This window comes from Pezoporus occidentalis, unplaced genomic scaffold, assembly GCF_034315485.1.
Source record: "Pezoporus occidentalis ecotype Australia unplaced genomic scaffold, CSIRO_AGI_Poc_V1 ctg77, whole genome shotgun sequence".
NCBI lineage: Eukaryota > Metazoa > Chordata > Aves > Psittaciformes > Psittacidae > Pezoporus > Pezoporus occidentalis.
In genome coordinates this window covers 2,295,508-2,319,834 of record NW_026916126.1, presented here as the reverse complement: position 1 = coordinate 2,319,834, position 24,327 = coordinate 2,295,508, and the positions used below count along the sequence as shown (strand labels likewise).

The following is a 24,327-nucleotide window of genomic DNA, read 5'->3' as shown; positions in this document are numbered from 1 at the left end:
GCTGACAAAACAGATTAGAAGACACAGCTGCTGAGGATTTGAAGATGACAAGCAGAGCCAAGGTAGAGCAAAGTGAGATCCCAAAACAGGCATGCACACCAAAAATGAGTGTGCAGAATGTGATTCTTGCTTTCCTAGCCAACCTGGTGGCAGATGCCCAAGAAAGAGAAAACACTGCATGGGAACAGAGGCATCCTGGCTGCTGGTAACTGACTGCCTTTTGGAGGTCACAGTCTGGCCAGCAAGTAGACACAAGTAGATACGTGCAGTTCATTCATTTATTTTGCATTAATAGTTTGACAATCTTCACTATCTAGCATGATTGAGATAGCTTCAATTCATTGGATTGTGCAAAGTCTATCCTTTCCTGTCCCTTCTCTGTCTTCTTTTTCCATTCTTTTTGCTTGTACTTAGCTTTATCTGGCACTAGGAAGAGAAATTAAAAAAGAAACTTTAAAACTGTTTTTTTAGTGTTTCAGGCAGCCTGTTTTCAGGCTGGCTACTCTACCTACTTGATCTGTGTAATGGAAAGAAATCTGAGTGTATCCTCAGTGCCTTGAGACTGATGAGTGACCACACTGGGTCATTTCAGGTGTCCATCTGGCCCTTCATCCATCACTGACCAAAAAGGTTGCCTAGGGAGAGGTGGAGTATAAGCATATAACAAGGCTTCTCTTCTAACAAAATGCAGAACTGTCACAAATGTGAATCAGTTTTAACAAGCAAACGTGAGAAGCCCAAATGAAGACTTACCCTTTGTAGCTCTGCAATTCTACTTGCACAGCCACATCACTGTAAGGTGAGTGAATAAGCATATAAAGTTCTGAATATTTTCCTGGGGGGGAGGAATAAAAAGTAGGCCAGCTTCATGTTTTTTTATCAACAAAGGTACCATTGGAATAGGAATCAATCTCTGTGACACAAAGCATTTGTGATGAGGAGGCTATTACACAGATAGTGAATGATGTTTAAAATCACAAATGAGTGGTAGTCCTAAACTGACTGCAATCATGACAGCTCTGTGCAACCAATGCTTCACTCCTAATAAAGGCTGAATAGAAAATGTTTGCTATTGTACATTGGTTGCCTCTGTGGTTCTGCAGTGTGTGAGGATATTCTACTGCTTTTTAAAAGCAATTGTAGCCAAGAAAAAGGTCTTGGAAATCATTCATTTTGAAGCAATGTAGGAAAGCTGTGTTTGGCTGACACGGAGAATTAACAGGGGAGAAAACTAGGACAGACAAGGAGCACAGAGCAGGTGGGTGCTAGGAACAAAGAACAAACCTGTAGCAATGTGAAAAAAGGAATGTAACTGAAAACACCTCCAAAATAGTATATTTTCACATGCCCACTCAGTTAGGAGCCAATTCCCAGATGTCTCTGGAAATGGTATGCTTTCTGCATAGTATCTGCAAGTATCACACACCTCCTCTGGGAAAGCTCCTGCTCAAAAGGAATGTTTCAGAGAGGGTGCTAAGCCCAAGTAAAAAAGAATACAGAAACTGAAATCTTCCTCTGTTGAGAGCAGCTAAATTGTGTGGTTCTGTCACAAGTCTCTAAGGAGCTACTTGCTTCACTAAAGCTTGTAAACTTGACTATGATACCCTCAAGCAGCTTGAAAAGCAGAAGGTAAAACACAAGAAACAAGTCTGATTTCCCGTGTTAAAACCAGGCAGAATGATGAACTCAGAACCCAGATTCAGTTACTGGGATGTTGCCCTTGCTTCCAGGCTGAGTCCAACAAAGGCGAATGCACTGCTCTGAGGTGCGGGTTGCAAAACCTTGCTTGTGAGCAAAGCTCAGGTGAGTTTCAGAAGCTCTCAGGTGACAAGTTTCCCAAGCAGCTCTCTACTGGAAACAGAAGTCATCTTTAGGCAGATCAGCCCATTATTACTCTGTAGACTTCTCTCTGAACCTTCTTCTAAGGCATTTGAAAACTGACAGTGTCAGTATACAAAACAATGAACTGCCTGACTACCTAAGACAGCATGCATGGTCACTGTTCTGGTACACCCTGTCGGGTACGCAGTGGGAGGATGAGACTACAAATGTGATCTCATTACTGGAAAACAATGGCCAAACAGACAAGACTTTGCTTAAAATGTGTATGCTGCAATGCGTAATTCATTCAAGTGCTAGAACTAATGGGTAGAGCTTGCAGATGCTATAGAAGAGGATGCTGCTTTGTTCAAGTGTTTGCAGTCATTTGGTGCTACAGTCCTTGCTAGTGAATGGTAAAACTTCTGTGTGCCTATCAGAGGTAAGCCATTTGAAAAAATAAAGTACTCTTCTGCTGGAGACAGGTGTATCTCTTAATCTAGCTGTATCTGGTGCTTTGTGAGCACACTTTGTATATACTCTTTGTGGCACTCAGAAATTCCCCTGAGAGATGGCACTAGACAAAGACAGGCACTTGCAGGGTCTTGCTCACATCTGTCTTCGAGTTAGGTTTCCCAAGCTGCCTTCAACACACACTTCCATCTCTGAACATAACAAGTTTGGAAAAACAGAAACTTTGAGGGATTTAATACCAAAATACAACAATTGAAATGAAACTCTAGAAGTCTTGAATCAAAGTATTTCACTGCAGTTGAGCCAAACAGTTTCATTGCAGAACTTGTTGCAGAAACTCTAGGAAATCCCCAGGGTTCAAAGCCTGTGGAAGTTAGATGGGTCTGACTAAACACAGGAGTGGCCTGATGGTTGTTTGAAAGCAGGTATTGTCAGTAGGATGATCTTGGTCTGTGGTGTTTCCAGGAAGCTTCATGAAGGGTAGGTTTGGTTAAGTAAAACCCAGCCAGGACACTTGCTCTTGAAAGATAAAGCTATGAAATCTACCTAATATTTGACTCTACAGATGCTGGTGGGGATGAGCAAGATGGTGTTAGGAACAGGCAGAGCTTTGTCCAACCTGCCCAGCAGAGCAGATGAACTGGCGGTGTGAAGAGAATGACTATGAACGAGAAAACAGCGGAGGCAAATAGTGCAATATTGCAATAGTGCAATAGTGAAGGTAGTTTTGCATCTACAGGCTGATAATGGATCAGATTCACATTTTGATAACATTTTCCACCTGTGGGGGAGATCAAGTACTGACTTCCTTCTCAGCCCTCCTATGCGTGTGCGTGGGCAAAGACACAGAACCAAAATATCAGGTACCCAGCAATGCTGTTGCACAAAGTTAATACTACACAAAAAATGCACAATGTTGAAAATATCTTCAAACCGAAAACATAAAAGAAACCAAATAAGGATACAAAACTGAAAATAGAAATTGATGCAATTAGTGCCAATTTGACTAATCCATCCCTTGACGGCCCTTCTGCCCTAAACAGAGACTTTAACATACACTTCCCTGCCAAGCCCTTTATTAAGGCTCTCCTAAGTCGTCAGTGCCAGCATCTGACAGCATGACAGTTGCTCATTGCTCACCTGGGCACTGCACAGGTCCTTATATCCTCCCATGCTGAAAAACGTGATCATTCTTACCATAGCAGCTTTTCTGGTTGCCAATGGCTTTCAACCTGCCTTATGAAGCAGGTTTTAAATGGATAGCTATTAGAAAATACAGTATAAATTGTCCTGTATTTTCAAAGACTCTTTTAGTGTGAATCCATTTGGAGTACACAGTAGATGGTAATAGCATGTGAGGTATATGAATTTTTGTGGCATTCCTAATGAGTAGTTTATGGTTGGCTTATTTCACAGCATTGGCTGTAATATAAAACACTTAAAAGTAATTTAAGTTGCTACTCAGGCTATGAAGGACTCCTGTTCCTTCTTTTCTCCTCCTGTTGGCATGGGGAGGCATCTAATTCTTGGGACTGTAATTCCTTCAGTCTAATAAAAAACACAGCATAAAGTATGATCTTTGTTATCACGAGAAAATTGTCTTGACATTACTTTAGAAAATGCAAGCCTATTGGATCTTTAGGATAGTTTATCTCTTAAGCATCACTGCCCACATCATTTAGGACTGGGCAATTACCTAACTTGTAAAATCTAGGGCTGTTACCCTTGAACCGTGTGACCACCCCAGGCAGTGTTACTGAGGTGGTCAGGAAGGGTGGCACAAGGACAGTGATGTCATCCAGCTGCTGTGCAACACAGACCTTTGCTCCGAGCCAGTGTGACTGCACTTAACATTTTAAGAATTCTCACTGCGTATTTCTGTCACCCGCCTGCATTAGGAGTTACCTGAAACCACCACAAGGTACATCTGAAACAGGCAAATCTATGTCCTTGCTGGCTGCCAGAACCTAGGAGCAGGCAGAGAAAACATGTCCCTACCAACTCACCTGCCACTTTCCCTTGAGAGAACAGGGACAAAGGCATCTGTCTGAAAATAATAACACTTTATTTGATTTTATTTTTTTTATTACATTATCATAAATGTTCTCTAGTCTCAGAAAACAAAGCCCTAGTTTGGAAAATAATGCACATACAAATCTCTTCTTACAGGTATTAAGTATACAGAAATATACAAAGATTTCTCTATTATTGTAATATATCATCAGAATGCCCACATCCCACATGTTTACTCAGGTCAACTGTACCAGTAAGCATAAACTACAAAGGTAACAAGCAACCTGAAAAAGACATGGTTTAGATAATATAATTATATATATGTATATATATATCTACAACAGTGCAAATATATCACAGCGTGCAGGCAGCAAGTCTCTAAAGAAGCATAATAAAATTGATTCATAGTAATGCAAATGCATTACAGAAACAAGAGACAACAATGACATATTAGATATACAGAATATGCACACTTTAGCACGCTGATTTAAAATGATGCCTTGCATTGACTCTTGCTTTAAAAACAGAAGAACAGATGTTAAATAATTCAATGACAGATTCAAGGGCAGTATCTCACAACAAAGTCAAATGACTCAGATAAGGTATTTCACAAATCTTTACTGACACAGGTAAAGGCTTGGCTACACTGCAGGACTTGTCTTCTTTTTAGATTTATCAATGCAATATTTTCCTTAAATTTAATTTACTATTACCATAATTTAAGAGCATTTTTTCCCATTTTTTTTAATTGCTCACAACTGACTCACATTTGTGAAGTTTGGTACAATTATCACAGGAAAGCTGGTTCTTGGAAGTAATAGAAAGGAGTCTGTGTAATGATTACTCTAAGTGGGCTACTAAAATAAGCTACAATGGGGTCAAAAAACCCCCAAACCATTACAGATGCCACAGAAGTAAAACAACCCCATCAACCTTAAAAGCCAAGACTTCCATGTTGCCTTGCAATCTGCTTAAAAAGACATTCTAGATTTTCTTCTTCTTCGAAGAGTAAAGCACACCCATAGATCCAGCACATTATGCATTCAGTAGCTCAAAGAAGCCTAGAAGTTACGCCTCCACCTCTAACTACCTCGCACAGTTCCCAAGCAGCCAATTTTGACACCCCACGTGGACAGCAACAATGAATATCTAGCAATAAGGACACAAGCAATTGGTAAGAATGGCCTGAGCTGCATAGAGGACCCAGAAAGAAAATGGGTTGACAATATCGTGATGTATCTCAAAGGCATGAACAAGGCTGCCAGAATGCAGGCTGGCAGGCTGAGTCATGGGGATTTCTTGTGCCAAAGGACACGGATTTTGACTGGTCACCTTTTGTTTTACTGTGCTGGCAACAGGTCTCCACAGAAATCTAGATCTCTTACAGGAAGGTTCTGCGGTTGACAACTGCATGAAGTTATGGTTCATTATAAGATTCCAAAACAATAAAAGCACTGACGCTAGATTCCGTGCTCTGCAGTACCATTTCTCCTTCACAAACTCCACATGAAATCCATACAGAAACACACTAACAAACACACAGAATTAAAAGGAAACTTGTTATGCCTGCAGGCTCAACCTGCAAGTTTTGGGTATGTAATATGCAGAATGATATCTGGGGTTTTAAAAACCACTCAGTGGGATTCATTACAACAACCTCTTTTTGTATTGTGAAAACAGGCATTTAAGAACAGGACAGTAGCAGCTGATCCCTGAAAATGCTGCTGTCCCTGTCCACAAACAGCAGAGCTCATGATCAACCTCAGTGACACTCAGCACTTAATCTATGACTCATTAGTGCTGTGTGGCAGTGTCATGGGCACAGCAATGCTCAGCCTGTTATAGACTGTTAGGGAGGACATGACACGGTGTCATTTTCTGCCTACTTCTCATTCCCAGCAGCTTTTCAAATTGTCATACTTCATAAATGGCTTTCCACAGGGAACTAAAGGAAAGAAATTCCTGAGCAATTGCACCCTATCAGCCTGATCTGGTAGGAAAACGGGCATGCATGAGATCATTTTCTGAAAGAAAAAAACTACGTAGGACAGTGTTTCTGCAGCTACCACTCAGATCCCCTCTGCAGAAATACAGGCCCCAGTCAACCTGCTCTAGCGGAGCCTAAGGCTAGCTACTGCCACAGCCATCCTCGATGTTTTCTAATATTCCTGCCTTTAGCAGGGATCTTTGCTGCCCTGTGTGAATGTTAAAGCAAACAACAATCCTAACACTCGAGAGCTCAGGGTGAAGTCCAGACCTTTTCTAACCTACAACAGGGCTACAGAAACAAGGTTAACTTCAAGAAACTCATCTACCTGTTAACTATGCTCTCGTATCCACAAGGCAAGGCCAGATTTAACAAGTTTTCCTTTCCTCGTGACATCCTTGTAGTTCCCCTGAGTTGGCTGCCCCTTCTTCCAAAGGTCATAAACTCAATTTTTTTGTCCTGAGTTCTAGCTAAATCTCTCTGTTTAGACAAGCAGGTCTTCTTCCCCACTGGCTTGTCTCTTGGCAGATGGGGATGGCCTTCAAGATTTCCTTATTGAAGCATGTCCAGCCTTCCTGGTCTGCTTTGCCCTTCAAGACTGCCTCCCAAGGGACTCCATCAACCAGGCTCCTCAACAGGCCAAAGTCTACCCTCCAAAAATCCAAGGTAGCAGTTTCTGCTGAATCCCTCCTTACTTCTCTAAGAATCAAAACCTCTATCATATAGCGATTACTATGGCCAAGATGGCCTCCAGCCACCACATCACACACAAGTCCTTTTCTGTTTGCAAACAGCAGGTCCAGTGGGCTGCCTTCCCTTGCTGTCTCACTCACCACTCTTGTCAGTATGTTATCATCTTCTGCACACTCTAGGAACCTCCTGGACTGTTTTCCTCTCTGATGCGGTGTATTTCCAGGAGACATCTGGTAAGTTGAAGGAGTAGCCCTCAAGAAGCAGAAGCTTTCTCTTCACAGCTTTAACCTGGACCCTCAGTCAGCAAAGCACTTAAGCCTAGACTTTAAAGACATTAGTTGTTCCTTTGATTCACATGAGACAATACAGATGTGAGAAGTTATTAACATTAGGCACTTTGTTGGAACAGACCTTCAAAGGATCCCACCAGGGCCACAAACATCTATATAGTGTTGAATAAATAGGACAGGGCCTCCTCTGTAAGGATCACTGGGGTGGTACAAGTCTGCATGTACTACACTTCTTTCCAGAAACAAATGTTTAATGAAACATTTGCTTCTGTTGACAACATAGACTTTAATACAAAAGAGTAGATTTAAATGCCAGTCACCTGATACATCATAGAATCACAGAATGGTTTGGGTTGGAAGGGACTTTAAAGCTCATCTAGTTCCAACCCCTCTGCTATGGGCAGGGACACCTTCCACTAGACCAGGTTGCCTAAAGCTCCATCCAACCTGGCTTTAAACACTGTCATGGATGGGGCAGCTACAGCTTCTCTGGGCAACCTGTTCCAGTGCCTCACCACCCTCAGAGTACAGAGACCAGTACATCCGGTAGTTGGACTCAAGTGTTTCTTACCTCCCACTCATATAACCAGCCCTCCCTATTACGTGTGCATCTTTATTCCTCTCTTTTAATGAAAAAAAAGATATCTTGGGCATCAGATACTAAGAAGTAAACAGGATTTTAGCACCAGATAATCTTCTGTTACTCCCTTTGATCTGTAAAGATGAAATTTTCTCAATTTCTTAAGTGAGTAGAACCTGTTTTCCAAATCTTTTATTTAATGTTAAACAATGATTTAAATACTTTTGAAAAACTTTCAGTGTTTTTCAGATTATATGCAGGTTTCTGTGAAGAAAACCGACAAAAATACATTTCAAAGCACCTAAAATATTAGCTGATGCAAACAGTAACCAAAGCAACATGTCAAAAGTAAGTTGAAATAACACAAGGAGGCCTACAGAACACTGATGTCTTCCTGCAATCCCAACAGAAATCGTACATTCAGTTTTCAAGAGACCTTTAAAAACCTTTAGCCTCTTAAATAAATCTTAACCAGATTGTGACTGGTTCAAATAGTAGCAATGGCATTGATTTAAATCAGTTTATGGCTATTAATATATGGCTATATAAACTGAGGATTTGAAGTCTTTAGAATCTTGGTGACCTCATTATTCTTCCACATGAAGCCTCCAGAGCTTCACAATGTGATTGCTGAACATTACAGCACATGCATGCTTAGTCCATTAACCTAGGAATGTGTTTTATAGCAGCCTGCTAGAATTTATTTCCACATAAACAGAAAAAAGCCAAGCTGAGACTAAGCTAAAAATCTATGAAGTGTAAAAGCATAATTGGGATGGACTTTAAACACTTCTGTTCCACAGTAGTGAGAAAAGAGTTATCACTGATTTCAGAGCTAAGGAGGGGAAGAATTATTATCTCATCTATGTGTAGCACTGTCTTTCAAGAAAATTCATTTATTTATTTATTAGGATACTAGAGTCTGTAAGTGTTCCTTAGAACAGTAACTTTCAGCTAAATGCTACCAGTAGATGGATGGGAAAAAGGCTATCTAACAAATAAGGGAGTGATAAAAATATTCCAGAGCATGTATTTTCTTAGGAACACCCATGGAGGACCAGACCTTTTGCTACCGCAATACAATACAAAGTTATAGTACAGGAGGACATATTGCAGACTTGAGAGGTAAAATCTACAAGGTAAAGTCTACAGAGGAATAGGCACAGATAATAAGATAGTATCAGAGGAACTCATACAGCTAAACTGGTCTGGATGGGAAAATGTGAGCAGAGTTACTTCATTTAATACACTGCAATGGATTTTCAATGCTGTATTTGGTAAACACAAAACATGAACCCTGAAGGTATTTAATGCACTGGACATCAAACTCTTTCACATTCAGCTAGCCTACAGCTTGACCAGCAGTATGCAACACAAGTACTATGGCAAATGTAGTCTTTTGCCTGCTTGCAATCAGCATTTGAACTGTCTGTAACATTAACAAATATTTTGAGAGTCTTGAAATAATCAAGGCATGCTGTGCCAAGGGATTTCAGCTTGTGCCTTATTTAGAAGCACTTCATAGTTACAAGTATTATTTAGAATAACCAAATTCTTAATTTCTCATACCTGACAGCCACATAGGTCCACATCTGCTTGTGGTTATGCTCGGAAAAGCTGCAGAACTGCATAAAAGCTTTTTGTGAAAAAAAGCAACAAAACTATGCAAAGAGGTTGTGTGAGGATTTTTCTGTTTCCTCCTACAGTAAAAGCTGACTTTGCTTTCACAGGTGAATCTCAATTTCAGGGAAAGTTCAGCTAACCTTCCCAGAACACGTGACTTGCCTTAAAATCTTCCAGAACACAGGCTTAAATTCAAATGTCCTGAGTTTAACCGATACACATGCCCTGTGTCTGTACTGGCAAATTAAACAGAGCCCGGGCACACGCCAGAAAAACTGGGAAACAGTTGTCTTCACTGCTAAATGACAGAGCTGCAGCCCAGCACAGCCAGAGCTTTTCCAGCTATGTTTGGGCTCTATTTAGGAGTTAGCATAGTACAGGGACCATTCCTGTTAGTCCCAGTTGTCTGAGGACTAACAGGGCTGGCCCTGGCACTATTTAGTTTACTACTAAACACGTAGCTATGGAGTCTTCAAAAACAGTCTGTGGATTGTGACTGTGTGTGGTGGCCAGCAGATGCACAAGATCTACTTTACTGCCACGAGCTGATGAATGTTCTGCTGACATTGAGCTGCTTCCAAACTAGAAGACATCAGCATCCTGATACACATTTACAGAATGTCTGACTCAGAGGTCTGTGACACTAAGGTGAACACACAGTAAGAGCAGAAGGTAGTGGAATTTACACAGAAGTTGGCCAAGGTGTCCCACATGAGTATGGGCTCTCCATAATTTCATTTTGGGTTGAAAATCCAAACCATGAAAATCAGTGATGAGTCACATCAACTTGGAACCAGAATTCCCCCTGCCTAGTTTACAATGGTGAAACATGCAAAACAAATGCATGTTTCTTTTAATGGTTTCATTGGTGTTTAGATATATTAACTACTAATTGCCACGTCGCACATGTAGACTTCAGGATGAGAACAAAACTGCTTGGCATAATTCGACTTGTAGTATTACAAGATCATTTGTGTATTTTGAGGAGAGTTCTAAGTGTAATGTGTTGCAGATATAATAAACACTGCCAGGTGAGGCAGTCACAAGTGTTTTAACACAATACCCCAAGCTTTGAGCTGTGGATAGCTCTTGAGCTCCATCAGGCTTTAACAAGCTCTCAGGCTTCAGGGATAGATTCTGCTTTCACAATTTAAGAAAAAACGAGCCTTGGAGAGCTTTGATATTTTTCATTCACAGGAGGTAGATCAAACAGATTGTGAGCAGAGTTAATATTTTAAATATCACAAATATTGATTTAAAAGACACTGCAAAAGAACGTTTTCTTCATTCATTCAGCAACAGCTTGAATATGTCTGACTGCCTGTGCTATCTACTGATGCTTCCAAACACAGGCCACAGGTTTAGTGCAGACTCTGAATCTGCCTTTTCCTCCCATCTTTACAGTTTTCAGATATGAGACCAGCTCAACAGGTAAAGCACCAGAATCCTAAATTTAGACAGAAACAAAAATGATGACTTGAATCGCTTGAGGTTTGTTTTTTAAAAAAAAGTGCCCATATTAAAAAGGTATCTTTAACTTATTAATTAATAGATTTGGAGACTTTTGACCAGAAGGGGTAATTCTGTGGAAAAGAATTGCAAAATAATACATAGAAAACTGCAAAGATGAAACTCTGAATTTAAAAAGATGAGAGAATCCTATTTTCTTTGCATTTCCCATTTAGCATCTCATTACCTTGTCAACTATAGACGACATTATACTCTTCTGGCTACCAGGACAAGTATCTTAGCGACCTTAACCCAAAATTGGTTTTCATAAGGAAAGTTCCTGCAGGCAGATTTTTTGTTACAGTTACACTGCCTCGGTTTTGATATTCTGTGGTGTAAAATTCCCTTCTATTTCTTCTTCCTAGTTAAAGCTAGAAAGTGTAATGAAAACATGACCCAACCCAACTGGACTGATTGGCTTAACACTGTATGTCCACTATCCCATTGTGGTTCTCTATGGGCTAGGTCATAACAGCATCTAGCTGGGCACTGGAGACTGGCCTGCCACAGTGAGACAATGTCAAGTGCCCTCTATTGCATGTCTAAAGATCTTCCTACTGCATTGTTTTAGCTGGTTTTCCTTTACCTCTCTGCTCGGATTTTGTATCTGAGAACAAAATAGGCAATTAGGCGCAGAGAGAAGAAGAAAATTCCAAGAACAATGAAATCCAGGTAAAGTTTGGCATTTTCTACATCCAGTTCTCTCAGAATGGCCTCTGATTTTTGAAAATGGCAAGTTTCATCTTTATCACAATGCAGGTCTTCTCGATCCAGTCCATAGATGGAGAGAATAACTCCTTCAAACCCGTATCTAGAAAGAAGAAAGATGGATTACAAGGAAAAGTCCTGATGATCTGTTTAGAGGTACTCCACCAGCAATAAAATCCCTATGAGAGCTCGGCTGAAACACTGAATTACTGAGTAGTTCAGTATTGCTCTGACATGTGTCTCAGGGCAAGTTCTACCCCTGTTACAATCAAGCGAATCACGTCACTGGTATTTTATGTAAGATTGAAAAAGGACAGGAGTTTTGCCTTTAACTGCTTCCAGCTAGTATATAATGCAATTTCTCCAAAGAAAATGTTAAAACAGAGGGCAGACTAATTTCAGCTCTTATTCAGAAATTCCCCTTTTAAAAGTGACATAATTAATTCATTTTCCTCTTAAATAAGCAAAACCAGGAACACAATTATGGTTTGAAGTCAGAAACATATTCAAACAGGCATCAGTCTAGAATGCTGCTTCTCTTTCCTTCCATGCTCTATAGTTTCACTAACAATGCACAGTTTCCACATGTCCCCTGGCACGGGCTGCACTTACCATTTGAGTTTGTGAGCAGAGTGAAGAGAGGGCTTCAGGAGACCCCACATGGGCTGGACAAAGGCTTACGGCCTCATCTTGAAGTCTAGCTACTAATTCAGGGTCTCATTATCTCTTGTAGGTCCTTGTATAAGACCTCACTTGCTAAATGAGAGATTACTTTAGCTTGGGCTTTCTCAGTAATAGTGCAGCTTGGGCAGGGTGAAGGAGGATGAGAAAATTCTCCTCACCTAGTTTCAGCTATAAATATTTAAGTGTCTTGTCTAAACTAACCTTCCATGCCAGCCTCCAGAGGTTTCCTCATGGCAATCATCCTATCTAAAGATAGCTGTCTCAGACTGCAACAAAGACTGACACAGATGGGATATAAGGTGCCTATGGTTCTTAAAACACTAGTTTAGATTAGAGATGACACAAATCCCACACCTCTTGTGGTAGTGCTACCACAGGTCTTTATCCCACAAGTCTACCTATGACACAATATTGTCTTTCAATATAAGATGCTGGCATCAAATTCTCAGTTCGGCATACTGTCCCTATTATTTCAGATATCCACTACTGCAGAATCTAGGCAGATCTGCATGCTGTGCAATCTCACTGAATTCAAGGAGACTGACATGGGCTTATAGCCAATAATTTTGGCTACAAATACTAAATGCTCCTATTTATTTCATGTCATATACAACATAAAATGCAGTGAGAAAATGTGTCATACATCACATGTGAATTTATACTCTAAAAGAATGTGCTGTGAACATACGTCTTTTTGCTACCCAAAATAACCAACCAAGCAAGCAAAGGTAAACATACAGCATTTCCAGATGGGAGGTTAATGGCCTCCCTAGCAGTACCTGACATAGGAAATGTAGGACATCCATTGGAGGTATGTTGGGATGGTATCAAAGCTAACAAAAAACCCAGAGAACAGAAGCACCGGGATTGCAGTAACTGGGCCCACAAAAGTGGCCACCTGTGAAGAGAAGGAACAGACAAATCTCTTGTCAGACAGCCATAGAAAACTTCCTCTTTCATCTGATGTCCTGGCCTTCAGTGAGGAAACTAGCCTTTGACAGAGCAGTCTTTCATTATGGCAAATCCTCTGTTCTGTGCCAAACCCAAACACGCAGTGCAAACTTACTTTTTAAGCAGTGGGGACTGAAGCCATTCAAGTCCTTACAATGCAACTTCCCAAAATTATCACAGTTCCAAATACTAGGAAATTACTGACTTATTTATTTATGTAGACAAGATTTCTTGTGAGGGGAAGGGTAGATGCTGTTAATGGAGAAAAAGGAGTTACTCTCGTCTTCCTAAACCCTTTACTAGTTGACAAAGCTGCTGTGCTGGGATCTGTCCTTTGAAGGACTTGAACCCATCAAGAAGTTTACAGAGTAAGATGGGCACTCTGACTCACTTGCTCCTCTGGGTTTGAGACCCCTCTTTCTAAATATTATCCTTTATCACTTCCCACTGAGGACACACAGACCTCCCTCCTCATTAACCCCACATGAACAGTAGCTTCAACCAGTTGGTCCTAAAATGTTGTGAAGAGGATAAGGAGCATCTCCAGCTGGGTGGCTTTGGTGGGGAAGATAGATCTTGACCCAACTCCAACCTGTCCTCTCTATATCCCCTCCAGGGCAAAGGTACAGGTATCTGGGGAGAGCAGAAACACACAGATTGCACAACAGGGCTATGGTGGTCTCCACAGGGTGGCACAGAGAGGGAATCAAATATTCTGCTGCAGAAACAGCACCAATGATAGCATCAATGTATGTTAATGTCAGCATCACCTGTTATTATAAGCACTACAAAACAGTTTTGCTGTGGAATGGTTACCACAGCACACCTGCTGCCAGGAAGCAGAATGAAGCTACATGCCCAGCTTCCAGTGTGACAGTCCTACCAACAGCTGCTTCTCTCCCTCCTTCTGGAGAAACTGAGTATCTTGGTCAAGCTTTTTCTTATCTTGCCTCCTGCAATCTTTTTGTGTGTGTACGGAAGAACCCTCTCCCAAGCTCCTGATTCTCATGGCTTACCTCCACTTTGTAGATGCATAGAAATGCACCAGTCCCACAGTTCTAGGACCTACTCAGTGTGGGATGAATAGCGAATGACAACCTACTCAAGGAGGGACAGGCACAGCCCCACTCAAATGGGGAAAGGAGCCTCATATCCAGTGCGTATATATGCTGTTTAAGCTGATGCCAGTGGAAAGCATCAAGCAGCTGTACCAGACCAAGACAACTTTTTGCCTGTCATCTCTCAACAAATGTCTTGGGGACACAGCAGCAGTCATAGCAAGCAGTGTTAGGAGACAGCGGGGTTCCTGTGAAACCACAAAACACTATCAGTACCTGGAGGGATGTAGAGGCTGCCCCTATGAGAAGACCCAGTGACTGAGCCACCAGGGATGTCATGGTTCCCAAGGCTGCGAAGAGGACAAATCGGAGTGCATCAGATGGCTGTGAAGTCATCCAGTATACAATACTGCAGTAAGCCACAGGAAACATGATCTGCAAGGAGATACCCTTGGAGTTAGTCTATTAAAGCCAAATATTTGCTGTTACTATGACTAATAACAACATGGGGATTTCTAATGAATCCACATCTCTAAGCCTTTCCATTACATGACTGGAATGGCTGAGAAAAATACATATATCTGCCAGAGACTGTGATACCTATTGTATTACTTAGGCAATAGAAAACAGATCCCATTTGCTTATAACCCTCTCCAATTCCCCTTCTGCAAAAAAAGAAGATACTAATCTGTTTATTAAAATAATTGGGACAGGTCTAGGTTTTTGTGAGGGTGCTTCTGATTTGGGCCTGAAGCTTCAGCACACACATATGGACAGTTTCTCCACCATTCAGATGAATAAAGTAGCAGTACTAATCTTTTTGGCAAGTCGACTTGCCATGAACTTCAATGGTTCTTGTTTTATTGAAGAGTAGAGCATATACCTGAAAAGGAACATCAGCCATGGTTTTGGCGAGATAGTAGGCTTTCAGGCTGTACCAGTAGTTCAGATGCTCTCTAAGAAATACTCCCATCTCAAGAGGAACTACAGAGAACACAAATTAGTAAATTAGGTCGTCAGCATGCAATATTGTTGCACATAATAACATAGTTTATCCCTATCTAACCCTGACCGCTGCAGTCCCATAGTGGGACTGGAACTCTGAGGCCTTTGACAGACCAGCAATAGTTTCAATGGTCTGTAATGAAATATGAGAGGTCAGGTACTCACATGTAAGGACAGTTGGCATCAGCGCAGCAAACATAAGAAACAACATGGAAAAAAAGAGGAAGCCAGAGTTGCTGAGGACTTTCTTAGCTTCATTGCCAATGCCTAAGTAAAGCAAGCCGATGAGCAGCCCAATACCAATGTGTGAGGTGATACGCAAGTGCGTCAGGACCTACGAGCAAGGGAAGAGTAGTATTCCTGATCAGAAAGTCTAAACTCAAAAAACAATGGTAATATGACTGAAATCAGATATACAGACTGCAGAAAAGGAGTATTTACGTCCAGAAGAGCTTATACAGAAATTACAGAATCACAGAATCATAGAACAGTTAGGGTTGGAAACAACTTTAAGATCATCAAGTTCCAACCCCCCTGCCACAGGCAGGGACACCCCACAAGAGACCATGTCGCCCAAGGCTCTGTCCAACCTGGCGCTGAACACCGCCACAGATGGAGCATTCACACTACTCATTTCCTTCTGGCAAACTATGCTTCAACTAAGGAAAACTTACTGTAATGAGCTTCCCAGTGTCAATCAGACACCTCAGTATTAAGAGTTCAGAAAATTTCTTCCTGTAAACTCAGGCAGAAACTGCAAATGATGCAACCTGAAACCTTCCTGACAATGTCACGGAGCCAGTGGCCCTCATTCATCAGGAGGAGGCTTTCTCTCTAACTAAAAGATAACCTTCCTAGAGGAGAAGAGAGGCAGAAAAGGTATTTCAGGCTTATCTAGACCAAACTAACTTAATCAGGCATAAAATATCCTTCTGTGCCTTCTCTGCAATACAGCATTCCTACAAGAAGTATGGAAAAAAACCCAACAAAACAACATTTGGAACAACTGCAAGCCTTTACAGTTGAACAGAAAAAAAAAAAAAAAATAAAACCAGCACTGTTCTTCAATGTCTGCATCAGAAAATAAATTACAATTTCCCCTTGATGGGGATGAGGATAGGACCATATGATCCATGGTCAGCGCTTGCACACCTATGAGATATGCTTTTCAAGTGCACCAGAGACTCATCAGCTCATTGAACCATGTGGAGAATGTGAAGCTGTATGTTCGCTTTGGATTACAAAATCCCTCCCACAGGCACATGTCAATTTATTTTTGACCAGTTGCTCACAATGAAGATGGTACAGTTAAAAGCAAGACTGAAAGATGAGTCTCTTTCCTTTGAAATTCTGTGATGATCTTCATGTATGGACTGTTGAACAGGACCTTTAAGGTGTATTATACTACCTCAAAACCAACTGAACAGACCTTCTGGATACAAAAGATATTATAAAGGCAGTCTTACCGAATCCCTCATGATGGTGAGAAAAGTTCTTTTGAAGAGGATACAGAACTGGGTTAGGCAGCTGGCAGAGAAGCTGTGGCAGCCTTCTGTGGAGGAGGAATCCTGTAGAAATACATAAACTTCTTTCTTTGCAGTATCTTGCTTAGTTTTCATTCACAAAACCCTACTCCTATCAGTTACGTGTGCCCAGAAGCCTCCCCCCACCGATCAAGGATTTAAACTCTCTCCCTCTCCCAGCTTCAAGCCATGCCCATTAGTTGTGGTATATAAAATACCTCTTCAGAAGGCCTGTGCCAGAGGAAGGGATTCAACTCATTCTCACCACCAACATCTCTCTTGTAGTCTGTGTCACATATCCTTTCCCGTACTGCCCTTACCAGCCGGCCATTCTGGTCTCCATATTCACCAGATGCTACTTCCATAACTACAAAAAAATAGAAAGCAAGTTATTGATTTACACTACTGACTAGTTACAAGCCTCATTATTAGATCCCCATGATTCAGCAGCATTGACAGAAAGTTTTGTCTAGAACAGGCTCTAAAATGCCACACAAGTTCATACATATAAGCACATATTGTAAATGTGTCTTTCTATAAATCTTCCAAGTTTTCATTCTGGAAGTTAAATGAACCATTTTAGGGGAAAGGCAGTGAACATGGGACAGTCTTGGTAACAGCAAATGACAAAAGCCTATTCTTATGGTCCTTACTGATTCTTTGGAATTAAGAAACAACAGTCAGAAAACCTCACAATGCTATTAGCTGTACAATACTACAGCGGTATTGCTCAAGATGAAGAAAAAAACCCAGAATACTGGAGCCACTTTGAAACCACTAAGATTAATTACTAAGAATTTTATCTTTAGTTCCCTGCACTTGAGAGAAATACTGACTAAACTTTGCCACTAGATGGCATTCGAATTACTTAGAAAAAAACTAAGATTTTGAATATTTTGAATTTTGGTACATATATGTATGTATACATGAATGTATGTATACACACATATATACACATATGTATATATGTACCAAAGTATAAAACACACCATGGACCCTATTACCCTGAAGGTGTGAATCAAATACAAAATATATACTATTCAAATTGTCCTTACCAAAATCTGCTGGATTGTGGTAGGTTGGGCAATTCAGACCCAAATCTCTCAAGTAAGGGACAAGGTTTACTACTTTCCCACGGTAAATGCATTGGCCTTGACTTAAAACATAGAGCTGGAAAACAAGGCAAAGAAAAAGATAAAACCCCATGAAATAGTATGCAAATATTTGAACCTGCTACCTGTATGACAGCAATCTATTAACATAGTGACCTCTTCCTGTCCCTCTGATAAGAAGACCTTGTGAAGATCTGTCACCACTTGGAATTCTACCTTTGCGTAGAATTATAACTAATGGGAAATTACATGCTTAAGGTTTGACTTCTGCAAACATTCCCTTCAGGACTTAAAGCACATTAACACAGAAACAGACTAATTGCAGACAGACACATGCTGAAAATATGCAAGAAACACATTATGGATATTTTGTGCTGGAAGACCAGGCTGGTGAATGCAAGAATGGAAGGAACAGCACAGCAATGGGAAACAGCTTGATTATTCTTACTTTTAGCCACACTATTGACTTTCAATAAATTTAACCTAAGCACATGTGGTCCACATCCTGTTGTTGGGTCGGAGAAAAGATCTCCAACTGACTTCAACTATTATTATCTCACATGAATAAACTCTTTTGAATTTACACCTGTGTAGCTAGGATGAGAATGTGTATCAGCAACATTGCAGACACTGGCACTAAAGCTCCCTTGCTCTTAAATTATTCTAATTTACTCCACTGGCATCCCTGTGCCCAGGAGCAGTTGTGGGTGAAGGGGTAAAAACTACAAGTGTAATAATCATAATTTGAGAAACGTACCAGACAGATTCTTTACAAACGTTACATGTAAATAACGGAAATGGGTAGAGAAGAAGAAAAAAACATGATCAAAAAGTATATTTTGCTCTTATTTAACTTCTTGATTTGATTTGAACCACAGACTAGAATTATCCATGATTTTACCTGAAGAGTGAAGCCTTGAAAATACAACCTACCTAAACCACACATAAAGAGTCTGAAAACAATACCTGATCGAACAACTCGAACAGTTTAGCACTGGGCTGGTGAATCGTGCAGATGATGGACCTGCCACCCTGAGCTAAAGCCTTCATCAGAGAGACCACCTGAAAACACGATGCGCTATCCAAGCCACTGAATAAAAAGAAATGTTTGTTATCCACAAGTCCACAGGCACCATTCAAAGCTAGCGCACATATTTGCTACCTCTGCCTCTCACTATTATCCTTTTATAGATTTTCTCTGTAGCAGTTTAATTTTATCATATGCCAAACTTATGCTTTTATTTCTCCATCAGTCTTTTAATTAAGTTGGAAGCATGCCTGAGAATGAAAAATAGACTATTCTCAAAGCTGCCTTAAGGGACTTCTACATTTTAGGACTGCAGATTTAAATGCTCCCAACTTTAATGAACAGATACGTATTCATAGCTCTCCCAGCCTTTCCAGACTGGGATCACAGACTTTGATTCTAAATATGCCACATTCATTATTAAGTCACACTTTAAAATGCTTATATTCAAGCTATCTTTTCTTGAAAAAAAAGAAGAAAACTTCATGCCACAATCTGAAAATATTTTCCTCTCTCTTCCTTCCTGTTTCAGTTTGTGTCTCCCTTAAAAATCATTTGTTGCATGATCTGGCAGTGACAGCAGTGACCCAAGGCACTAAGCACCTAAATCAAATTACTTCTTGTGGCATCACTCAGTTCTTACAGGCAACATAAAATGAGCCTTTTCCAAGAACTTAAGAGGTCAATAACCTTTCTGCAGCACTGTTCTACCATATAAAGCAGTATTTGCCTATCTTTAATTTTTGGCAATGAAGTACCTGGTTGGTTCATCAAAAAACATGACAGGAGGATTGTTCACCAGCTCCAAAGCAATGGCAAGACGCTTTCTCTGGCCTCCAGAAAGACTCCCAGTCCTTGTATTGGCACATGTCAGCAAACCAAGGGCTGTCAATATTTCCTTTACCTAGAGGAAACACAACAATGCATCATCTAAATTTGTTACACAGAAGAAAAGCCTCTTTACTGATTTTCATGGAGTATGTAAACTAGCTCATGACTTTGTTTCACAATCCATATACCAAAGACTTTTTCCATCTAACGTAGGATTTATTAGATTCAGTGGGGCTTAACAATCTACCATTTACTATTTTGACCCAAATTCTACTTGTTTGCCCTATACGACCTGTCTCAGTAAGGAAACTCTGGCTGTGAAAATGAGTGGAAATCAGTTCTTCTGCATCACCCCCTGGATATGGCACAGATATCAAAACAGCTCTGCAGCTTGTGAGAAGTTATTATATAGTGAAACCAAGAAGCTTTTTCAATAGAACTTCTAGGCTCTTATGTACATGGGACTGGAGAACTTTGTAACAAAAACAGTGGCTTCTATGGAGCAATGACTTGCTCTTATCCCATCTGTTCTTCACAGACTACTCTTTAAAAGGCAGACACTGATTTTAAGTGTTTCATTCTCCTCAGAGCCAGTTCAGTTATCACACAGGCTTTCAGACGTTTGGGATTTCCTCAAGGCACAGCCCCAGGAAGGGCACAGCTTGTCCCAGGATCTCAGGAGCAAAAGAAGAACAATCCCAGCTGCTATGAATTTCTGGTTTCAATGATTGTAGATCTGGCCTGGTAGATCCATATGAGGAAAATAGCTCTTTGGCATCAGTAAAAACATGAACATAAAAGTGAGCAAATCCAAGCCACCTTGCTCATGCAATTAAACACTCTACCACTTAAAAGGTAGAAAGAAAGCCCAGATATTTAACACTTCACTGAAGTATGGGAAGAGGAGCCTGTCATTTTTTTGAAGTAATGTTGTTTGGATGGAGGGAGTTTTCAAAAAAAGGTGGCTGACATGGTAAAAAAATCATTAGACCAAGTAGGGCCTGACCCTGCATTTGTCCTGATTTTCATTTCTAGGAGCTTTCAGTGATAGGGAGTGAAAAAAAGAACAAGCCCTACTAACCCTCGTCCTCAGAGGGAGGATCCAAATGACATCCTTCCCTTTATCTCTAGGAAAGATGCTATGGGACATGAGCAGCACTAGCTAGGTCAACTAGAAACATAAACTATGGTTCAGTGGAAGATTTTTCACTTGTCTCTATTTCAAACAAGCATCTGTAATGGTGACAGCACAAGTGCATAAATTCGTAATATTTATCTATGGTAAACATTTACTTTACAATTTACAACAATAAAATGAATGATGTAGTCCAGCACAGGCCAGTAACACTAACCAGAAAATGACTGCCCTTCTCGTATGTTTTGAATAAAGGCATACAGCAAAGATTTTTCCTCAAAGAGTTCTTTGTAAATACAGTAACAGAGTGGACAAGTGAATTGACCTGCTTGGCCTAGCTTACTAAAGTGTAAATGAATTAAGACTTTCAAAGTACAAATAAAATTAACAGCTGTTTCTAGACAAATGTATTTTCCAATGAGAAAAAAACAAAATCTGTGGTTAGCTTATGAAAAAAATAACAGTAAAACTTGAGAGAATCGAAGCAATCTTAAACTGCCAAAGATACGTTGATTCTTTTAAGTTCCCCTCTCTGGAGCTCTTTCTGGTTCTTAAGGGTCTCTGAGACTGAAGAAATGCCAAATGTTCCAATTTGGAAATAAATATATTTGAGGTTATGATTTATTCTACCATTACAAGTCCACTGCAATTCAATATTAGATAAAAATATCTGCTTTACAGATCTCACTTCATGGACTTCTCTGACATCCCCAGAAATGCTCTGTTTGATGGACACTATACATACCATTTCTCTCCTGCCTTCATCCTTCTCTTGAAGTTTCAGATGAGCAGATACCTGCAATGCAACACAATGGAATTTGATTTTTAACTGGTCTGAAGCACAGCAACCAGTTAAAGCAGATGTCTCAGGCACAACATCCCAACGTACTGTTGAAACAACTTTCAACCCAGTCAAGAAAGTTTAAGTTGAACTATAATGTTCAAATTACAAGAATTACATATGCCTGTGCACTAGGTAACTGAGTATAATCTGATTTAAGCAACCACTCAAGCATCTGACAAAAAACATATTAGAAAGAAAGGCCATTCTGCAAGTCAAAGAGCTTGGGAGGAAGATGAGGGAGTCATGTCTTTTGCATAGCCACTGACTTCCCAGGCAATGCTAGAATCACAGTTTATTGGTGCTCTATCCATATTCTAAGGATAACCAAACTGCCATTCTCCAGTATGTGAACAAATGAGTACAGAAATAAATAATGTTGTAAAAGATGTCATTGGCTATCCTAAGAGGCAGCTCCACAAAACATTATGATTAACCCTTATTAGAAGCAAAAAAACTGTTAACTAATTTTTTTTTTGTCAGAGCCCTGACTGATTAATTTAGACAGCAAGTATCATCTGGGACCAATTCTACAAAAGTGGTCCTATGGGATTCTGACTAGAATGTTCACATAAACAAAAGAGAAGAAAAATTTCCTCACAGAGAAGAGCCTTTGCAGAAGATTAGCCACATAAAAATTACTGTGATTTCTTCTGGCCTTAAAACTTGTGAGCTGATGCTAGCATACAGTATGAGCAAGCTTAGACTTATTTTGGTAACAACCTCTGAGAAAAACTGCCTCATTCTCTCAAACTGATCAAAAGGCATTTCTAGACTGCTTGGTCAAGCCAGCAATTAGTAAACTTCTTAATGCTATGAAAAGCAGTAAGAAGAATTTATGTTCCCTGTAAATCTTGAGATTATTCTGTTCCTGTTGGCTTCCTGCGAAGAACCAGGAGAGATTTTATACAATACCTTTATTTTAAAATAGGCCCAGAGGAGTAGAAGTAGCAGAGAGACCATGCTCAAGTCAAAATAGCAGTCAGAACACAGAAGGTGGGGAGACAGAGAGAGACAAGGATACTCATCCACCACACTAAAAAGCCTCATTCTGTGCAGCATTTCAGGTTCCACTCTCTAGAAGGAGTAGAGCTGTAGATCTTTCAAATCCTACTGCTGGTCACAAATTGAAAATGGTAAAGCTAAGGAAGCTCAGACAACCCCCCTAGGAGGATGAGCCTTAAATGGAATTCAAGGCATCATCAAAGTCCAAGCACTTTCATTGAGTGGGATTAGACAGAGATAACAGCTCGTGCCATTACCAGGCATAAGAACATAGGCACAGGACACAAAGATTTTTCCATTTTCTCCATCCTGAATGAATGAAAAAGCTCACCATCATAGCTTCCTGGACAGTCAGATGAGGAAGGAGCATGTCATCTTGCATGATGTAGCAGGAGACTTTGCGAAAAGAGCGTAAGTCACGAGGCTGTCCATTGATGAGAATTTCTCCTTTCATTCCTGTCTCTCTGAAAGGAACCAAGAAAACAAACAGGGGTGAATCTTGCCTTCGCTTGTGCTGTTACAGGCCTCGCTTCAAGTGTGTATAAAATGTGATTTAAAAAATAACACAAATGTAAGACATTGAGTCAGATTTGTTACACAGCTAGAAAGGACATTGTTTTTGTGTGTGTTTTGGACTTTAAATTGCTTCTTATCATTGGATCAGACCTGTTAACAGATATATCTAAAGTGACCAGAACAGGACAAAAAGAAAAGATATAAGCAGTAAGAATCTCATTCAAAATCTGTGAAATACATGTTTTCACCATACACTGGGGTAAGATTTCTTCTGCTGTTTTCCCCAGGGAGCCATCAGGCTAGCTGATCTTATTTGGGATTTTCATTGTTACTGACCTGTATCCTGCCAGAATGTTCATGAGTGTTGACTTCCCAGCTCCTGAAGGACCCATAATTGCAACAAGTTCTCCACTGCTGAATTTCCCTGAAATTCCTTTCAAAAGGGTCTTATAGCCTGAAAGAAGAAATAAAAGTTTCCTGAACCCTTCACAATCATGTTTGGGGAACAATGAAAGTTCATTTCCACTAAACAATGATGACAAACCGGCATTAGCAGATACCTACTGAGAGGTTGATGCTAAGATCAACACACTGCAATAACTATCAAAAGCCAAATTCTGAGTGGCAGCAGCAGCCTCCTCCTGCTACACAAGGATCACATTAAGATTCAGGGATCACACACTCTTGATTCACTCTAAGAAAATTTTCTAACAGGGCTAAGAAGCCTTGCTGCCATTTTAAAGTGTCTTCTCAGACTATTTTACTAGGAGGTTGGCATTTCCATTAAAATACCTAGAACCTCACAGGTAACATTAACTCCACAGCCTTGGAGTAGACTGCCCTCCAATCACTGCAGTTTCAAAGCCAAAATTCTGCCCTCTCATCAATACAACAACTTCTTGGAAAGTAATAGCCACAATCTCAAAGGCAAAGCCCTATGTTTT

General features: G+C 40.4%; 1 protein-coding gene across 1 annotated transcript in view; it reads right to left on the bottom strand.

The window, feature by feature from the left end:
• Positions 1 to 8,642: 8,642 nt before the first annotated feature.
• ABCG1 (ATP binding cassette subfamily G member 1) overlaps positions 8,643 to 24,327 on the bottom strand; it is a 50,027-nt gene continuing 34,342 nt past the window's right edge. The window contains exons 3-15 of the mRNA XM_062602568.1: positions 23,720 to 23,837; positions 23,199 to 23,331; positions 21,767 to 21,817; positions 19,814 to 19,959; positions 18,995 to 19,118; positions 17,972 to 18,086; positions 17,135 to 17,283; positions 16,860 to 16,961; positions 15,559 to 15,727; positions 15,272 to 15,372; positions 14,665 to 14,823; positions 13,159 to 13,277; positions 8,643 to 11,798 (exon numbers count right to left, since the gene is read on the bottom strand). Coding sequence (XP_062458552.1) covers positions 11,570 to 11,798; positions 13,159 to 13,277; positions 14,665 to 14,823; positions 15,272 to 15,372; positions 15,559 to 15,727; positions 16,860 to 16,961; positions 17,135 to 17,283; positions 17,972 to 18,086; positions 18,995 to 19,118; positions 19,814 to 19,959; positions 21,767 to 21,817; positions 23,199 to 23,331; positions 23,720 to 23,837 — 1,715 coding nt within the window. The 3' untranslated portion in view covers positions 8,643 to 11,569. The remainder of the gene's footprint in view (positions 11,799 to 13,158; positions 13,278 to 14,664; positions 14,824 to 15,271; positions 15,373 to 15,558; positions 15,728 to 16,859; positions 16,962 to 17,134; positions 17,284 to 17,971; positions 18,087 to 18,994; positions 19,119 to 19,813; positions 19,960 to 21,766; positions 21,818 to 23,198; positions 23,332 to 23,719; positions 23,838 to 24,327) is intronic.